Source organism: Panthera onca, chromosome B4, assembly GCF_046562875.1.
Source record: "Panthera onca isolate mPanOnc1 chromosome B4, mPanOnc1 haplotype 2, whole genome shotgun sequence".
Taxonomy (NCBI): Eukaryota; Metazoa; Chordata; class Mammalia; order Carnivora; family Felidae; genus Panthera; species Panthera onca.
Window position 1 is genome coordinate 90,927,491 of NC_138345.1, and position 13,561 is coordinate 90,941,051.

Below are 13,561 nucleotides of genomic sequence, written 5' to 3' on the forward strand. Positions count from 1 at the left end.
CTCTCTGCCCCTCTCCCACTCGTGGGTGCGTGCTCTCTCTCTCTCAAAAATAAATAAATGTTAAAAAAAAATTCAAGTACTATAACTAGTGTAGTAGCTCCCTAAGAAATTTTTTAAAACTTTAGAGTCTTTTAGAGTCTGAAATAAACTGAAGAGAGATAGTTCTGTAGGGGGCTTATTATACTTCTCAGGTCTGAGCCCCTGTTCGTCTTTTAGAAGGACATCAACCTTTGGAGAGTATCACTGGGGGATAGGGGAGTCCTCCAATGAGGTTACCTTGGTTACTGCTGGAGAGAAGCTTCCAGATTTGTGTGTGGCAGAAGAAAAGGCTGATTTCCATAGCCAGTTATGGTGACGTGTTGAGGGTCTCCACGACCACACTCGGATGACAATTGGATTTTATCCATCCATGTGTATCTGGCTTTTTAAATTTTTTAGACTTTCCAGAAGATAAAGGTATGAGACAGGGTGTCTGGGTGACTCAGTCAGTTAAGTGACCAACTCTTGATTTCAGCTCAGGTCACGATCCCATGGCTCATGGGATTGAGTTCTGTGTCGACCCCCGTATCGGGCTCTGTGCTGACGGCTAGAACACTGCTTGGGATTTTCTCTCTTCCTCTCTCTCTGCCCCTGCCCTGCTTGTGCTCACATTTTCTCTCTCTCAAAATAAATAAACATTAAAAAAAATAATTAAAAAAATAAAAATTATAAATAATGTGAACTAAAACATATAAAGTATCCCTACACATGTATTCCAATAAAAGTAAACTATTTGGGTTCTTCCTGTTGCGATTTCTACAGCGGAGCGACTTTCAAACAGCTGGCTGGATGTTCGTCACATCGAAAAATATGTTGACCAAGGTAAAAGTGGAACAAGAGAACTACTCTGGTCCTGGGCACAGAAAAACAAGACCATCGGTGACTTGTTACAGATCCTCCAGGAGATGGGGCATCATCGAGCTATCCATTTAATTGTGAATCATGGTAAACATTTATGATTCTTATGATGTGGCTCTCCGTCTATTTTATAGAGTTTGCAATTTATAAATGTAAATATTGCATTTTGTTCAAGACCATGACTGGTTATACTATATGTCAAGGATTCCTTACCTGAGGCTTTATCTGAAGGCTTTTATCACTTCTTTTGGGCGACACTTTCTTTTCTTATTGCCTGTGTTATACAACACAGTCCTTTCTACCACTTGTTTAGGTTTTTAAAATTTTTTACTTGTAAACTACACATTAAAATTTTTTAAAAAATATTTATTTTTGAGATAGAGACAGAGACAGAGTATGAGCAGGGGAGGGGCAGAAAGCAAGGGAGACGCAGAATCCGAAGCAGGCTCCAGACTTTGCTGGAGCTGTCAGCACAGAGCCCCACGCAGGGCTCGAACTCACAAGCGGTGAGATCATGACCGGAGCCGAAATCAGATGCTTAACTGACTGAGCCACCCAGGTACCTCTAAATTACATTTTTTTAAACGTTTCATTCTTAGCTAAGAGAATCAGTTTTCCATCCAAAACTCTGACACTATTTGAATCGTAAACAGAATCACAGTGTTTGAGTAAAACATAAGTACTTTTATAATTAGCTTTGTCATATAAGTCAAAATATAATTGGATTCTCTCTTTCCCCGCCCTTGTATTTTAGTGCAAATGATGTCTGGGGCTTATCTTTTATCTTCAGTGGTGTTTTTATGCCAGGGCCTCTAACTCTGCCTTATTTCACAGTGGCCTAATACCTCCCTCTATTTGTCTTATATGTTTCTGATGCTGTGTCATGACTTACACTTAAAAGCAACCTGATAAGGAAAGCTCATGAAACTTTTTCTGTTCATTCTTTATCAATAAAATAAGTTCCTAATGTCCCCTGTTCTGTTTACTCCACTTTAGATTTATTCACTTCAACAAGAATGATCCTGAGTGATCTTGGGTCTTACGTTACAGACTCAGGGCTCTTAGGCTGAAAATTCTTTTGAATCAGCATCCTTGTTCTTTTGGCTCTTTTGTCCAGAGGTATTTTTAGTTCCGTATATTTGCATGCAAATATACCTCTACCTTATCACCCCTACCTAGAAAAAATCCTGCGAAATTTGTACCAGAACACTGTACCTTCAGATTGACTTTTATATGCTTTTTACGTTTAATGGGATATTAGACAGTTCCCAATAGGCTCCCACTACGGTATTTCCCGTAAAACGTGGCTCATCTCTTTTGTCACTGTTTCCTCACTTGGTTTAGTCCCATGGAATGCTTCACTACGAAGCTGACTGATCAAGTAAAGTACAGTGACTCCCTGGACACTGTAAATGCACTGCCTTTTCATTCTCTGAGCCTTTTCCAGCTGCTGAAACCACCCACACAACTTATCGTTCACAATATAAACTCACACCAATCTGATAGGACGCAGGGTTATGTTTTACATTTACAGATTCCGGAATAGATTTCAGGATACCTTTTCACTCTCTGTGTTGTTTATTTACACAGCAGAGAATGGTGTGGACTGTGAGTAGACGAAAATTTCACATCCTTGCTTGACTCCTGTTGCACGTGCAAAATTGATTTCATTTTTAAACGTAGGAGATTCGCTGATTGGTGGAAAGACAATTATTTACTGCCCTAGTATCAGGAGATAGGTAAATCTGAGATGAAGAGGAGGATAGCATTTTGGTCTGAGTCCTTTGCTGAGAAAATAGCATTATTTAATTGCAACTTGTTGAGTGGATGCTTTGAAACTAAATCTTTAAAATGTTAGTTGTTTAGCTTGTTCAAAGAAGCAGCGTGATGATTCATGGAAACCGTTAAGTGAGCCTAATGAACACGTGTCTCCTATGAGACACTATTCAATGAATTAGAAATTAGAGTTCCTAACTGAAAGTGCATAAAAAGATTTAGTCGTTGGGGCGCCTGGGTGGCGCAGTCGGTTAAGCGTCCGACTTCAGCCAGGTCACGATCTCGCGGTCCGTGAGTTCGAGCCCCACGTCAGGCTCTGGGCTGATGGCTCGGAGCCTGGAGCCTGTTTCCAATTCTGTGTCTCCCTCTCTCTCTGCCCCTCCCCCGTTCATGCTCTGTCTCTCTCTGTCCCAAAAATAAAAATAAAATAAAAAAAAAAAAAGTTGAAAAAAAAAAAAAAGATTTAGTCGTTGTTTGTTGCTCCCATGGACAGACTTACCAGTTATCCAAATAATCCATTATTTGCTCAAATATCCGTTTTTGCCTCCCTTCCCTTGAAATTGTCAGTTTGGTGGGATGGTTTTCATTTTAGAGGAGAGATCACTTTGTGGATTTGGAATTTCTTACAAGCCCTCCTGAGAAAAGTCTTGTATTTCCTCCCAGTCACTATTCCTGCGATTCAGGTGGCTGCCATTAGGTGTTTTCACATCCATAAAGCATTCCCTCATATCTCAGGACATAGCCTAGCTGTTCAAGAAACGAGAATCCTTACCTGCTTTCGTTATATTTCTGGTATGCCTGCTCTTACATATCACATTCTGCATTTATATTTCAATGGTCATAATTGTTTTCTACTTTTGACATAAAATCCACAGTTTTCTGCAGGCTTCTTAGGAGAGCCATTTTGAATCTTCAATTTTATATGACAATGAATATTGCCTTCCTTTTTATGGGCAACAAAAGGACAATGACTTTTAGTGCCCTTAGTTCAAATTTTATTCTACACGATACTTCCCCATGATGTTTATTTCTTTTTCTTGCCTAATTGCCCTGGCTAGAACCTCTGGTATAAGGTTGAATAGAAGTGGCAAGATCAGACATTTTTTTCTTGTTCCTGATGTAAAGGGGAAAGCATTCAGTTTTTCATAATGATGTATGACATTATTTGTGGGCTTTTCACAGATACCCTTTATTAAATTGAGGGAATTCTCTTCTATTCCTTGGGTTTTTACGATAGGTTAGTGGATTTCATGGGTTTAGTTCTTCATTCTATTAATGTGGTGTATTACATTGGTTGATTTTCATATTGTAAGCCAATCTTGGATTCTCAAATGAATCCCACTTGATCATGGCATATAATCTTACATGTTTCTGGATTTACTTTGCTAATATTTCATTGAGGACTTGTTGTTGTTGAAGACTTCTGCATCTATGTTCATAAGAGATATTGGACTATCGTTTTCCTGTGAAGTTTTACCTGGCATTGGTATTAGGATAATGTTGGGTCTCATAGAATGATTTGGGAATTGTTTCCTCCTCTTCTATTTTGGAAAAATTTGTAAAGAACTGATGTTAAATTTTGTTTAAATATTTGATAGAATTCACCTGTGAATCCATTCAGGCCTGGGGTTTTGTGTGTAGGAAATCTTAAATTATTAATTCAGTCTCTTTCCTTGCAATAGGTCCATTCAGATTGTTTATTTCTTCTTGAGTTAGTTATGGCAGTTTGTGTCTTTCTAGGAATCTGTCTGTGCCATTTCAGTTATCTAATTTTTTTTTTAAGTTTATTTATTTATTTTGAGAGAGCACGCAAGTGGGGAAGGAGCAGAGAGAGGGAGAGAGAAAGCATCCCAAGCAGGCTCTGCACCTGCACAGAGCTGGATGCAGGGCTCAAACCCACGAACCTCAAGATCATGACCTGAGCTGAAATCAAGAGTCACTTAACTGACTGAGTCACATAGGTGCCCCTTAGTTATCTAATTTTTTACATGCAATGTTCATCATATTCTCTTACAATTCGTTTTATTTCTATAGGGTTGGTAGTGTGTCTCCTCTTTGTTTTTGGTTTTAGTAATTTGAGTCTCCTCTCTTTCTTGGTTAGTCTAGCTAAATCAGTTTTGTGATTATTCCAAAGAACCCCTTTGGTTTCATTGATTTTCTCTTTTGTTTTTATATTATCTATTTCATTTATTTCCACTGTAATCTTAATTCTTTCCTTCCTTTGCTTCCTTCAGTTTAGCACTTTCTTTTCTAGTTCCTTCGGTGAAAATTCAGGTTATTGATTTAAGATCCTTTTTCTTTTTTAAGGTAGGCATTTACAGCTATAAATTTCCTTTTAAGTGCTCCTTTTGCTACATCCCATAAGTTTTGGTATGTTGTGTTTTCACTTTCATTCATCTGAAAGTAGTTTATAATTTCCCTTGTGATTTCTTCTTGGATTCAGTGGTTATTTATGGACTTGTTCAATTTTCATGTATTTGTGAATTTCCCAAATTTCCTTCCATTACTGATTTCTATTTTAATTGCATTGTGGTCAGAGAATATGCTTTGTATGATTTCAGTCCTTCCAAATTTATTGAGGCTTATTTTATTGCTCAAGATATGGTCTATCCTGGAGACTGTTCAACATGCTCTTGTGAAGTTTTTGTATATTCTTTTGTTTTTGGATGGAATATTCTAGAGAATGTCTGCTAGATCTAGGCTTGTAGTTTGCTCAAGGAGGTCTGTTATTAATTGGTTATGCTTTGTTGCCAGTCCTCTAAGCAAAGTAGTTTTTTAAAACATTAGAATACAGTCAAAGAAAAACTAGAAGATGAAATAAAATTTTTCTGAAGTCTGAATCAAAATGTCAGATGTGACAGCAAGATACTTCAGGGTTTTCATCTTTTTCAGGAAGCTACATAGACTACCTCAATTCAAATAGAACATACAGAAGTTATGGTGTATATTTGGGGAGGGGTGATAGGTGTTTGTGGCTGATCACACACACACACACACACACACACACACACACCCCTCTAATATCTTACGGCACAAGAGGGGATAAAAAATAAACTAACCTAAGGAGATATAATCCCATAATTATACAACTTTAAAATATATGGGCAAAAAGCTGATTCAATGTTGCTTTTTTCCTTTCAATTTTCTACTTTCTACTTTAATATTTTTAATGATGTCTATCAATAATGTAAGGTAGGTATTATACGTTAGGTAAACAAAAACATGTTTGAATAATATTTGATCATTACAAAGCTATTTACAGATGTTAATTTGTAACCATTCAAAGGGAATGCAACTGAACTTTAGAAATTAACACTACTAGCAAGGTGTTTATTTTCACAGTCTAAGAAAGGAAAAAAAAAACATGCTTATTAGAGACATAAAATTTTATCTGTATCTACCTCCCTTTCTTTCTTTTCAGGAGCACCCTTGAAGAGTCAGAGTCATCATGGAGATAGATTTCCAAACATGTTACCCAAGGTAGAGTGTATGTGCAGAGATAATGAACCTTGAACTCTGTTGCATATATAATTGAGCATGGGGGACGAAATTATCAGACAGAAAAATGATGGTTTGCAAGTACTTTTTTAAAACCAGTAAAGCTTTAGCTTTCTCGTTGCTTTGTTTAGTTGGGGATTCAGGAAACTAGAGATTTGTGGGAAAAGAGTGAAGAGCTTTCTCCTCTCAGTGATCTGTCATAGATAAGGCTTAGAACTGGTAAGAGTGCTGTGAGTTACGCATTTGTCTTAATTCAGCTTTTAATTTTCCTGTTCTACTTGGCATTTTGCATGTTGCTATTGGTTTTTATGGGAACAAATAAATTGGCAGCGATCATTTTTTATAGCATTAGAAGTCATTTAAAATTGACTGTAACTATGACATTGATACTTGAGTTTTTGTAGTTAGTATGGAAGCTTTAAATGCATAAGGCAATGAATACTGTTGAATTAAATAAAGTAACTTCGCTTTCTACTAGCTTTCTTCTAAATTAGATTCTGCTCTATTGCACTGTATAGTCCAGGGGGAGCTTTGGATTTCTGTTAAGGTTCTGTTCTTTCTAGGCTTATGAAATGGAATTACTTCAGTATGTATTTCCTCTCTTAGGAAATAGCCAATGTCACAGTGGATAATGTTCTTATTCCTGAACATAATGAAAAAGGTAAAAAAAAATTTTTTTTTTTTTACTTTAAATCATGCCTTGCTTTAAGTTAACTTACAGAGACAAATATCCAATGAACACATTAACTCTTCATTAATATGCAGGTTTAGGGTAAAATTTTCATGGATGTTGAAATACTTGCAGCTTTGACTGACACTAAGTTCTGATGGATGATATATTATTGTTATATTAAAAATCCACTGGCCAATGGAGAACATAATTGTGTTCTCTTCCCTGGGGGGGTTTTCATACTTTCTGTTAGTGAAATTTGCATTTTTATGTGTCATAGGAAAACATTTAAAAATTACATTGGGTTTTATATAGTGTTAGAAATTGTGATAGCCCTTGCAGAGATCTTTAGAGACGTTTGTAGAGCAATGCCGAAGGTCACTATGAAAGTCTCATTATTTCCATATCACTTTTATTACTTTATTAGCAGGGAGAATAATTTAATTCTACCTGGGAATCCTTCTGATCAACGTTAATGGCTAGTTAAGGCTGCTTTGCCTCGTCTTTACCACCAGATCTGTACCTTCCTTGGTTCAAAAGAGAATTAGAGAAGTTGGATAAAATTTTGGTCCTTTAAGATTTAACAATAAGATGTAAATCAAACAGCAAATGTGGAAATATAGCCAAAATTGGGCTCTGAAGGATTTAGTTAAGCTTTTCCCCTTGGATATGTATTTGATTACCTTCTAAATGTTTTCTCCCAATCTCTGCTTTAGATGATTTTTTAAAAAGCTGAAGCATCTTCCTAATTTACTCTGAGGAAGTAAGTTAGAGATTTAGAGGATTTGGCTCATGAAAAATGATTCTATCAGTCATACTTGGAGAATATTGTTTAGTCATAACAAAGTTTCTACTTCCATAGGTTTTTTTTATTTTTAATGATTTTAGGTTCATAGTGAGTCAAAAGCAATCCATTGATCTAATGACAAAGAAGTGGAGTCCTGGAAAACTCTCCTCAACTGAGTTCTTTGGCTGACCTCTTTGGAAGGGTGATAGAATCACAGAACTATTATTCAGATATCTAAAAAGGCATTTGTTCTGTGGAATGGTGGGAGCCAGACCCAAGTAAATGTGCGGAGATGGGCTTCAGTTTTGGTTCCTGGGCCTTCTGCTCCTGGCTCTCTGCTGGGCTCTGAAGTATTTCTAATATGGAACTTATGGTTCTTTTTAATGATGATGTTGATTCTTAAAAAAAAAAAAAAAGAAAGAAAGAAATGAAAAAGTAACTTATCTTCTCCCTACTTTCTGTCCTAAGGAATATTGTTTAAATCCTCCATCAGCTTTCAAAACATCAGAGATAGAACCAAAAATTTCCACAAAGACTTCCTAATTGGAGAAGGGGAGATTTTTGAGGTATACAGAGTGGAGATCCAAAACCGAACATATGCCATTAAATTATTTAAACAGGTATGGAAAGAATTACTATCACAGGATATCAGTTCCATTTATTTGCTCATATTTCATGCTAGAATGTGTCATTTTTCATCAACATTGGAAGGAGATATACTCGAAAATAAAATTTAATAAATGGAAATAAGATATATGACCTCAGGTGACTGGAGAAAAGACCATGAAATGAATGCCTGACTCGCAGGAATGTGGAAGTGAAATTCTTCCCATCCCCAGATGTGTCGAAGGAGAAAGGCTTTTCTGAAGAGCTGTGTAGGAGCTTGGCACTTTGCCTGTGCTGGTCTGCTCCAGTTTTCTTGTGTTGTTTTGTTTTTTTTTTTGGTTTTGTTTTTAGGATGGGCCGTGTCTCCTCCAGGCAGCTTCACAGGCTAAGCCCCAGATTGGTCTTTGGTGCTACTTTATAAATTATCGTTTATCACAGTTCAAGAGGGTGGGAAAGGGGAGGCTTCAAATAGAAGGAGCGAGGCAATGATCAGAGTTGGAGTTTAGGAGAAAGCTGAGTGACTGCAGCCAGTAAAGCAGAAAGGGTGTTGGGGTATCACACCCAGGAGTCAGGAAGAGATAGGTAGGCACACATACACCCAGAAGAACTGCTCTGCTGTTCTTCATCGTTAGTCAGCAGTCAATAAACATTCATTCAACTCTCTCTGTGAAATGGGTGCTGGGCAAGGATGAGTAAGGCATCATTCCATCCTCCGGGAGCTCAGTCCTGTGGGGCAAATGGTCAGGTAAAGAAAGAAAAGATTAAGCTACGGGGTGAGAAGTAGTTGAGCCCAGATTTGCACAAGAGGTCATGGCAGCACAGAAAAGACAGCCAGGGCAGGGGCAGATCCAGCACCCAGAAGAGAGCCTGGCACAGAGGAAGTACTTGATAAACATTTCTGCAATAGACAAATGGGAAAAGCGAACAAAAGGAAGTGACCTCTCAGCTGGATTTTGAAAGCCCAGTAGAATTTTGGCGGGGAGCGAGGCATGGGAAGTGCTCTCTGGGTGGAAGAAATAGCAGGTGTAACAGCCTGGAGGTGCGTGTGTGCAAACATATGCCTTACTAATAACAGATCATTGGGTGGAGGGAACGTAGAGCAGGGGGTGGGAAGGTAATGGCAGATGACACGGGAAAGATGGCTCAAGTCGGTGGGTGGGTTTTAAGTGGGAGAGTGAAAGGATTAGGTTTGTGTTTTTGAGATGTAACTCTGAGCACAGGTTAGGTCATGGGCTGGAAGTCGGCAGAGGCATTAGAGCAGAGATGGCAAGGACTAGGCTGGAGGTGGATAGAGGGGGTTTTAGATGGGTAGGGAAGAGATGGATGGGACTTAAACCCATGTCCTCAAGCCTAACATTAGAGTCACCTCAGGAGCTTTTTTGAAATGATCCCTCAGCATCAGGTTAGGTCAGCATAGTGGTGGCAGGCATCCGTATTTTTTCAAAGCTCCCCACGTGGTTCGGATGTGTAGCCAGCGTTGAGAAGCCCCGCTCTGAGCTAGGGCAGAGGCAAGGAGAAGGTATGTCTAAGCCAGGAGATGAAATGGACCAAATCTCACGATCGGTGAGATAGGGCTGGGCAAATGGGGGAGAGGATGGATCTCGGGCGATTCCTCCTCTGCAGCTTAGATTATGGGGCCCTTTTTTTTCTTTAATTATTAACCTGATTTCTCCAGTCCTTACATAGCATTCTATACCCACTGATTTTATACGGACGTCTCAAGATTCCTGAGGAGACAAACGGTCTAATAAAGAAATGAAACACCATTCAACAAAGAGAATGTGGTTATCTAGAGGTGGCCTAACTGAAGCCTGTTTCCTAGGGCCAGTGTGTCCCAGTCCCATTTGTAGGTTCTCTTGGGGTTGAGCCCCACGGCCACCTCCCCAAAAGGTTCCAGCCCTCTCTCTACTTTCCTCTTCTCTCCATGGCTGCCACCAACTCACACTGGGAGTTTTTGTGAGGTTTTTGGAAGGTTTGGGGAGGTTTGGGGTTTTTTGTTTATTTATTTTTTATTCCAGGAGTCTGGCTTCAGAATGGAATGTCATTGCCTTTAGATCTCCTTTCCCTCCTGTCCCAGGGACAATGATCATTTCCTTGATTGCCTCCAACCCTTCTGGTATAGTTTTGGTGACCCTCCAATGTGCAGCCACAGCACCATAGCAATACCTCCTAATACTGGTTTCTTCATGCACCTCTCCCAATGGACTAGATGATGGTTTTTAAAGATCTTATTTATCTTTGTATCCCGGAGCCTTATTACAGAGCCTGGCCCATGGAAGTTGCTCAGTAAATGTTCGTTAGGTGAATTGAATGAAGCATGTGTGTATGTCCTTTTCGTGAATTTAGTTGCTGATCTCTAGGAGTAAAAGGACAGGAAGTAACAAAGTTACCAAAGGCCTAGACACCATACAAAGTCCTAAGTGTGTGCCTGTGTGTATGTGTGCGCGTGCAGACACACACACACACACACACACACCGGGGAAAGATGGGAAATTTAATGAAGCCTTAGCCATAGAGCATTTGTTTCTAAAGAAACATGGTTTTGTAAAATTGGAACATTAACTTCAGTAACCTTTCCTGGAGGGACTGAAGTGGGAAAGTGTACAAGATGCCTTAGATGGGTGTGACCAGATCGCCTGGAGACCTTACAATACAGATTCTGGTTGAGCACACCTGGGCAGGGACCTGAGAGTCAGCATTTCTTACCAGCTCCCCGTGAAGCTGATGTTCCTTGTGCACAGACCCAAACTTTGAGAGTTAAGCTAGGTTAGCATGAACACAAAAACTAACCCCTTCATTTTTCAGATTAAGAAAACAACGATCTCAGGGAGATTAAGTGACAAAAAGTCACAAATATTGCGTGTTAGAAATAAGACTGAGACCAAATCCACCTGGCTCCCAGGACAATGGTATTTTAAAATGTAAATTCTCATAAAGTGGTCCGCGAAAATGATTTGTTAGCCTCGTTTATTGTTTCTGACTTCCTGGATTAACTTGGAAAATAGCTTCCAGAATTCCTGTTGGATTTCTCTCCCTTTCTTCCTGAGAACAGAGCTCTAAAAACCCTGCCCTGTCTTGCAATTTACAAATGATAGAAACTTACAGCTGATGGAGCCTAACAATGTACTTAACTCTTTCGTGGTGGAAGTTAGGATCTTGAGATACAGAGACGCGCAGCGACATAAGGTTTATAAACTAAAGCCATCACGAACAATACCAGGGACAGAGTAGGCGCTCATACAATATTACTGAATTCATTAATGTATTCAATAAATATTCCTGTGTCAGGCACTGGGCTAGCTTCTGAAGATTCTTTGAAGTAAGGAGTTACGTTTTTCAATTTCTTAGTAAGTCCACCATTTCAAAATTAATATAAAGGTAAACCTGAATCGACATATCCAAATGACCCAAATCATAAATACCAAATTGGAGAAATCCCCTTCTAACCAGAATACAGCTATCACAAACTGGATCCTTTGTGAGACCAAGTAGGGCATTTCTGTCATGGGATTTTCTTTGAATACATATAATATTTTTAAATGTATGTAAATGTGTACAAAATATGGTAAAAGGGTTCGAATATAAAATATGGCAACATAATACAGTGCAGGAAAAACTTCTAACTCAAGAGCAGTGGTTAGAAATCTGTTTGGGAGTTAATGGATTTTTGAAAATCTGATGAAAGCTAAGGATCCTCTCCCCGGTAAAAGAATTATATTCATTTACATCAAAAAGGTCAGCTGAAAAATGTTGAAAAAAAAAAAAAAAAAATTTAAAGGGGCGCCTGGGTGGCGCAGTCGGTTAAGCGTCCGACTTCAGCCAGGTCACGATCTCGCGGTCCGTGAGTTCGAGCCCCGCGTCAGGCTCTGGGCTGATGGCTCGGAGCCTGGAGCCTGTTTCCGATTCTGTGTCTCCCTCTCTCTCTGCCCCTCCCCCGTTCATGCTCTGTCTCTCTCTGTCCCAAAAATAAATAAAAAATGTTGGAAAAAAAAAAAAAAAAAAAAAAAGGTCAGCTGGTCTCAGGAAGACTGTAGACCCTGGTTTACAAATCCCAGAAACAGAGATCCTTTCCTTAATTTTGTTTTCTTATTTTTCTCCATGATATTTAGGAGAAAAAAATGCAGTGTAAGAAACAATGGAAGCAGTTTTTATCTGAGCTTGAAGTTTTACTACTGTGAGTATATTTGGTCTGGAATTTCTGCCTCTGTGCCTGGTTTTCATCTTTGTGCATCTTTGATTCTATAACACAGTGCTTGGCATGGTGGGCATGTAATAAAGGTGGGTTGGATATTAGGACTTTGGGTAAATTTTTGACATCTGCTTTAGTATATTCTTCAGAACACATTTTAAAATAGACCATTCACATAATTCACTTGAATATATTTTAACAAGGAACTGTCACAAGGAAGTGGATTAAATCATGTGTGACTAACATGGCTGAATGTAAAATAACTCCTCGAACGTTAGAATTGTATCTATTTTACCATTCCCCCCTTCCTTAGAGACACTTTAGTCAAGAAACTTCTGTCAGTATAACCGTCTTCGGGAAGAGCTTTTAGACAGAGAAATCAAGTGCTTTTGATGTGCGTATTGTTTTCTGGGATTTCATTCATGAGCCCAGGAGTCCTCAGAGACAAGCTAAAATGACTTCATTTTCATATATATTCATAACTGCAGCTGTGCGGCTGTCCACCCGGCTCATCGGAGGTCCTTAACCCTACAGACTTCACTCGGCACCCTTTGTGAAAAGAAATGTTCTTTTCAGATGTTTTCTAAACCAATATGTGAAATGGTGGTGGAAGAGGAGTCATTGTGCTAAATCCTGCTTTTGTACCCTGGGCCAGCAATCAAAACATTAGAGTTCTAATCAGAAAAACTTAATGCATACCATTTAGTCAACAAGAAACTAAAGCCAACATTGTAATCGTAGATTTCTACGTTTAAGCTGTATTTATTTGCTAATGAACAAGTAACAAATTGAAATATTTCAGAATTCCAAAAGTGCCAAAGGGTAAACCAAGAAAAGGAGTTTTCCACTATTGTCTTTAACCACCCAGCTGATTGTCCCGAGGCAGTAGTCATCAGTTTTTTGTAGATCTTCCCAGAGATCTAAAACATGGCAACATAATACAGTGCACGAGAAACTTCTAACTCAAGAGCGGTGGTTAGAAATCTGTTTGGGAGTTAACGGGTTTTTGAAAATCTGATGAAAGCTTAAGATCCTCTTCCCGGAAAAAGGTTTATATGCATTTACATCAAATAAGTATATATGTATTTTTTTCTCTCCTTTTTTTTTATTTCTTTTGAGAGAGAGAGAGCATGGGAGC

At 38.8% G+C, this 13,561-nt stretch overlaps 1 protein-coding gene across 1 annotated transcript in view; it reads left to right on the forward strand.

The window, feature by feature from the left end:
* The window catches only part of IRAK3 (interleukin 1 receptor associated kinase 3), a 51,901-nt gene that overhangs the window by 15,562 nt on the left and 22,778 nt on the right, over window positions 1–13,561 (forward strand). Inside the window, exons 2-6 of the mRNA XM_078449715.1 lie at window positions 802–984; window positions 6,095–6,153; window positions 6,778–6,832; window positions 8,097–8,248; window positions 12,344–12,408. Of these exons, the coding sequence (XP_078305841.1) occupies window positions 802–984; window positions 6,095–6,153; window positions 6,778–6,832; window positions 8,097–8,248; window positions 12,344–12,408 (514 nt within the window). The remainder of the gene's footprint in view (window positions 1–801; window positions 985–6,094; window positions 6,154–6,777; window positions 6,833–8,096; window positions 8,249–12,343; window positions 12,409–13,561) is intronic.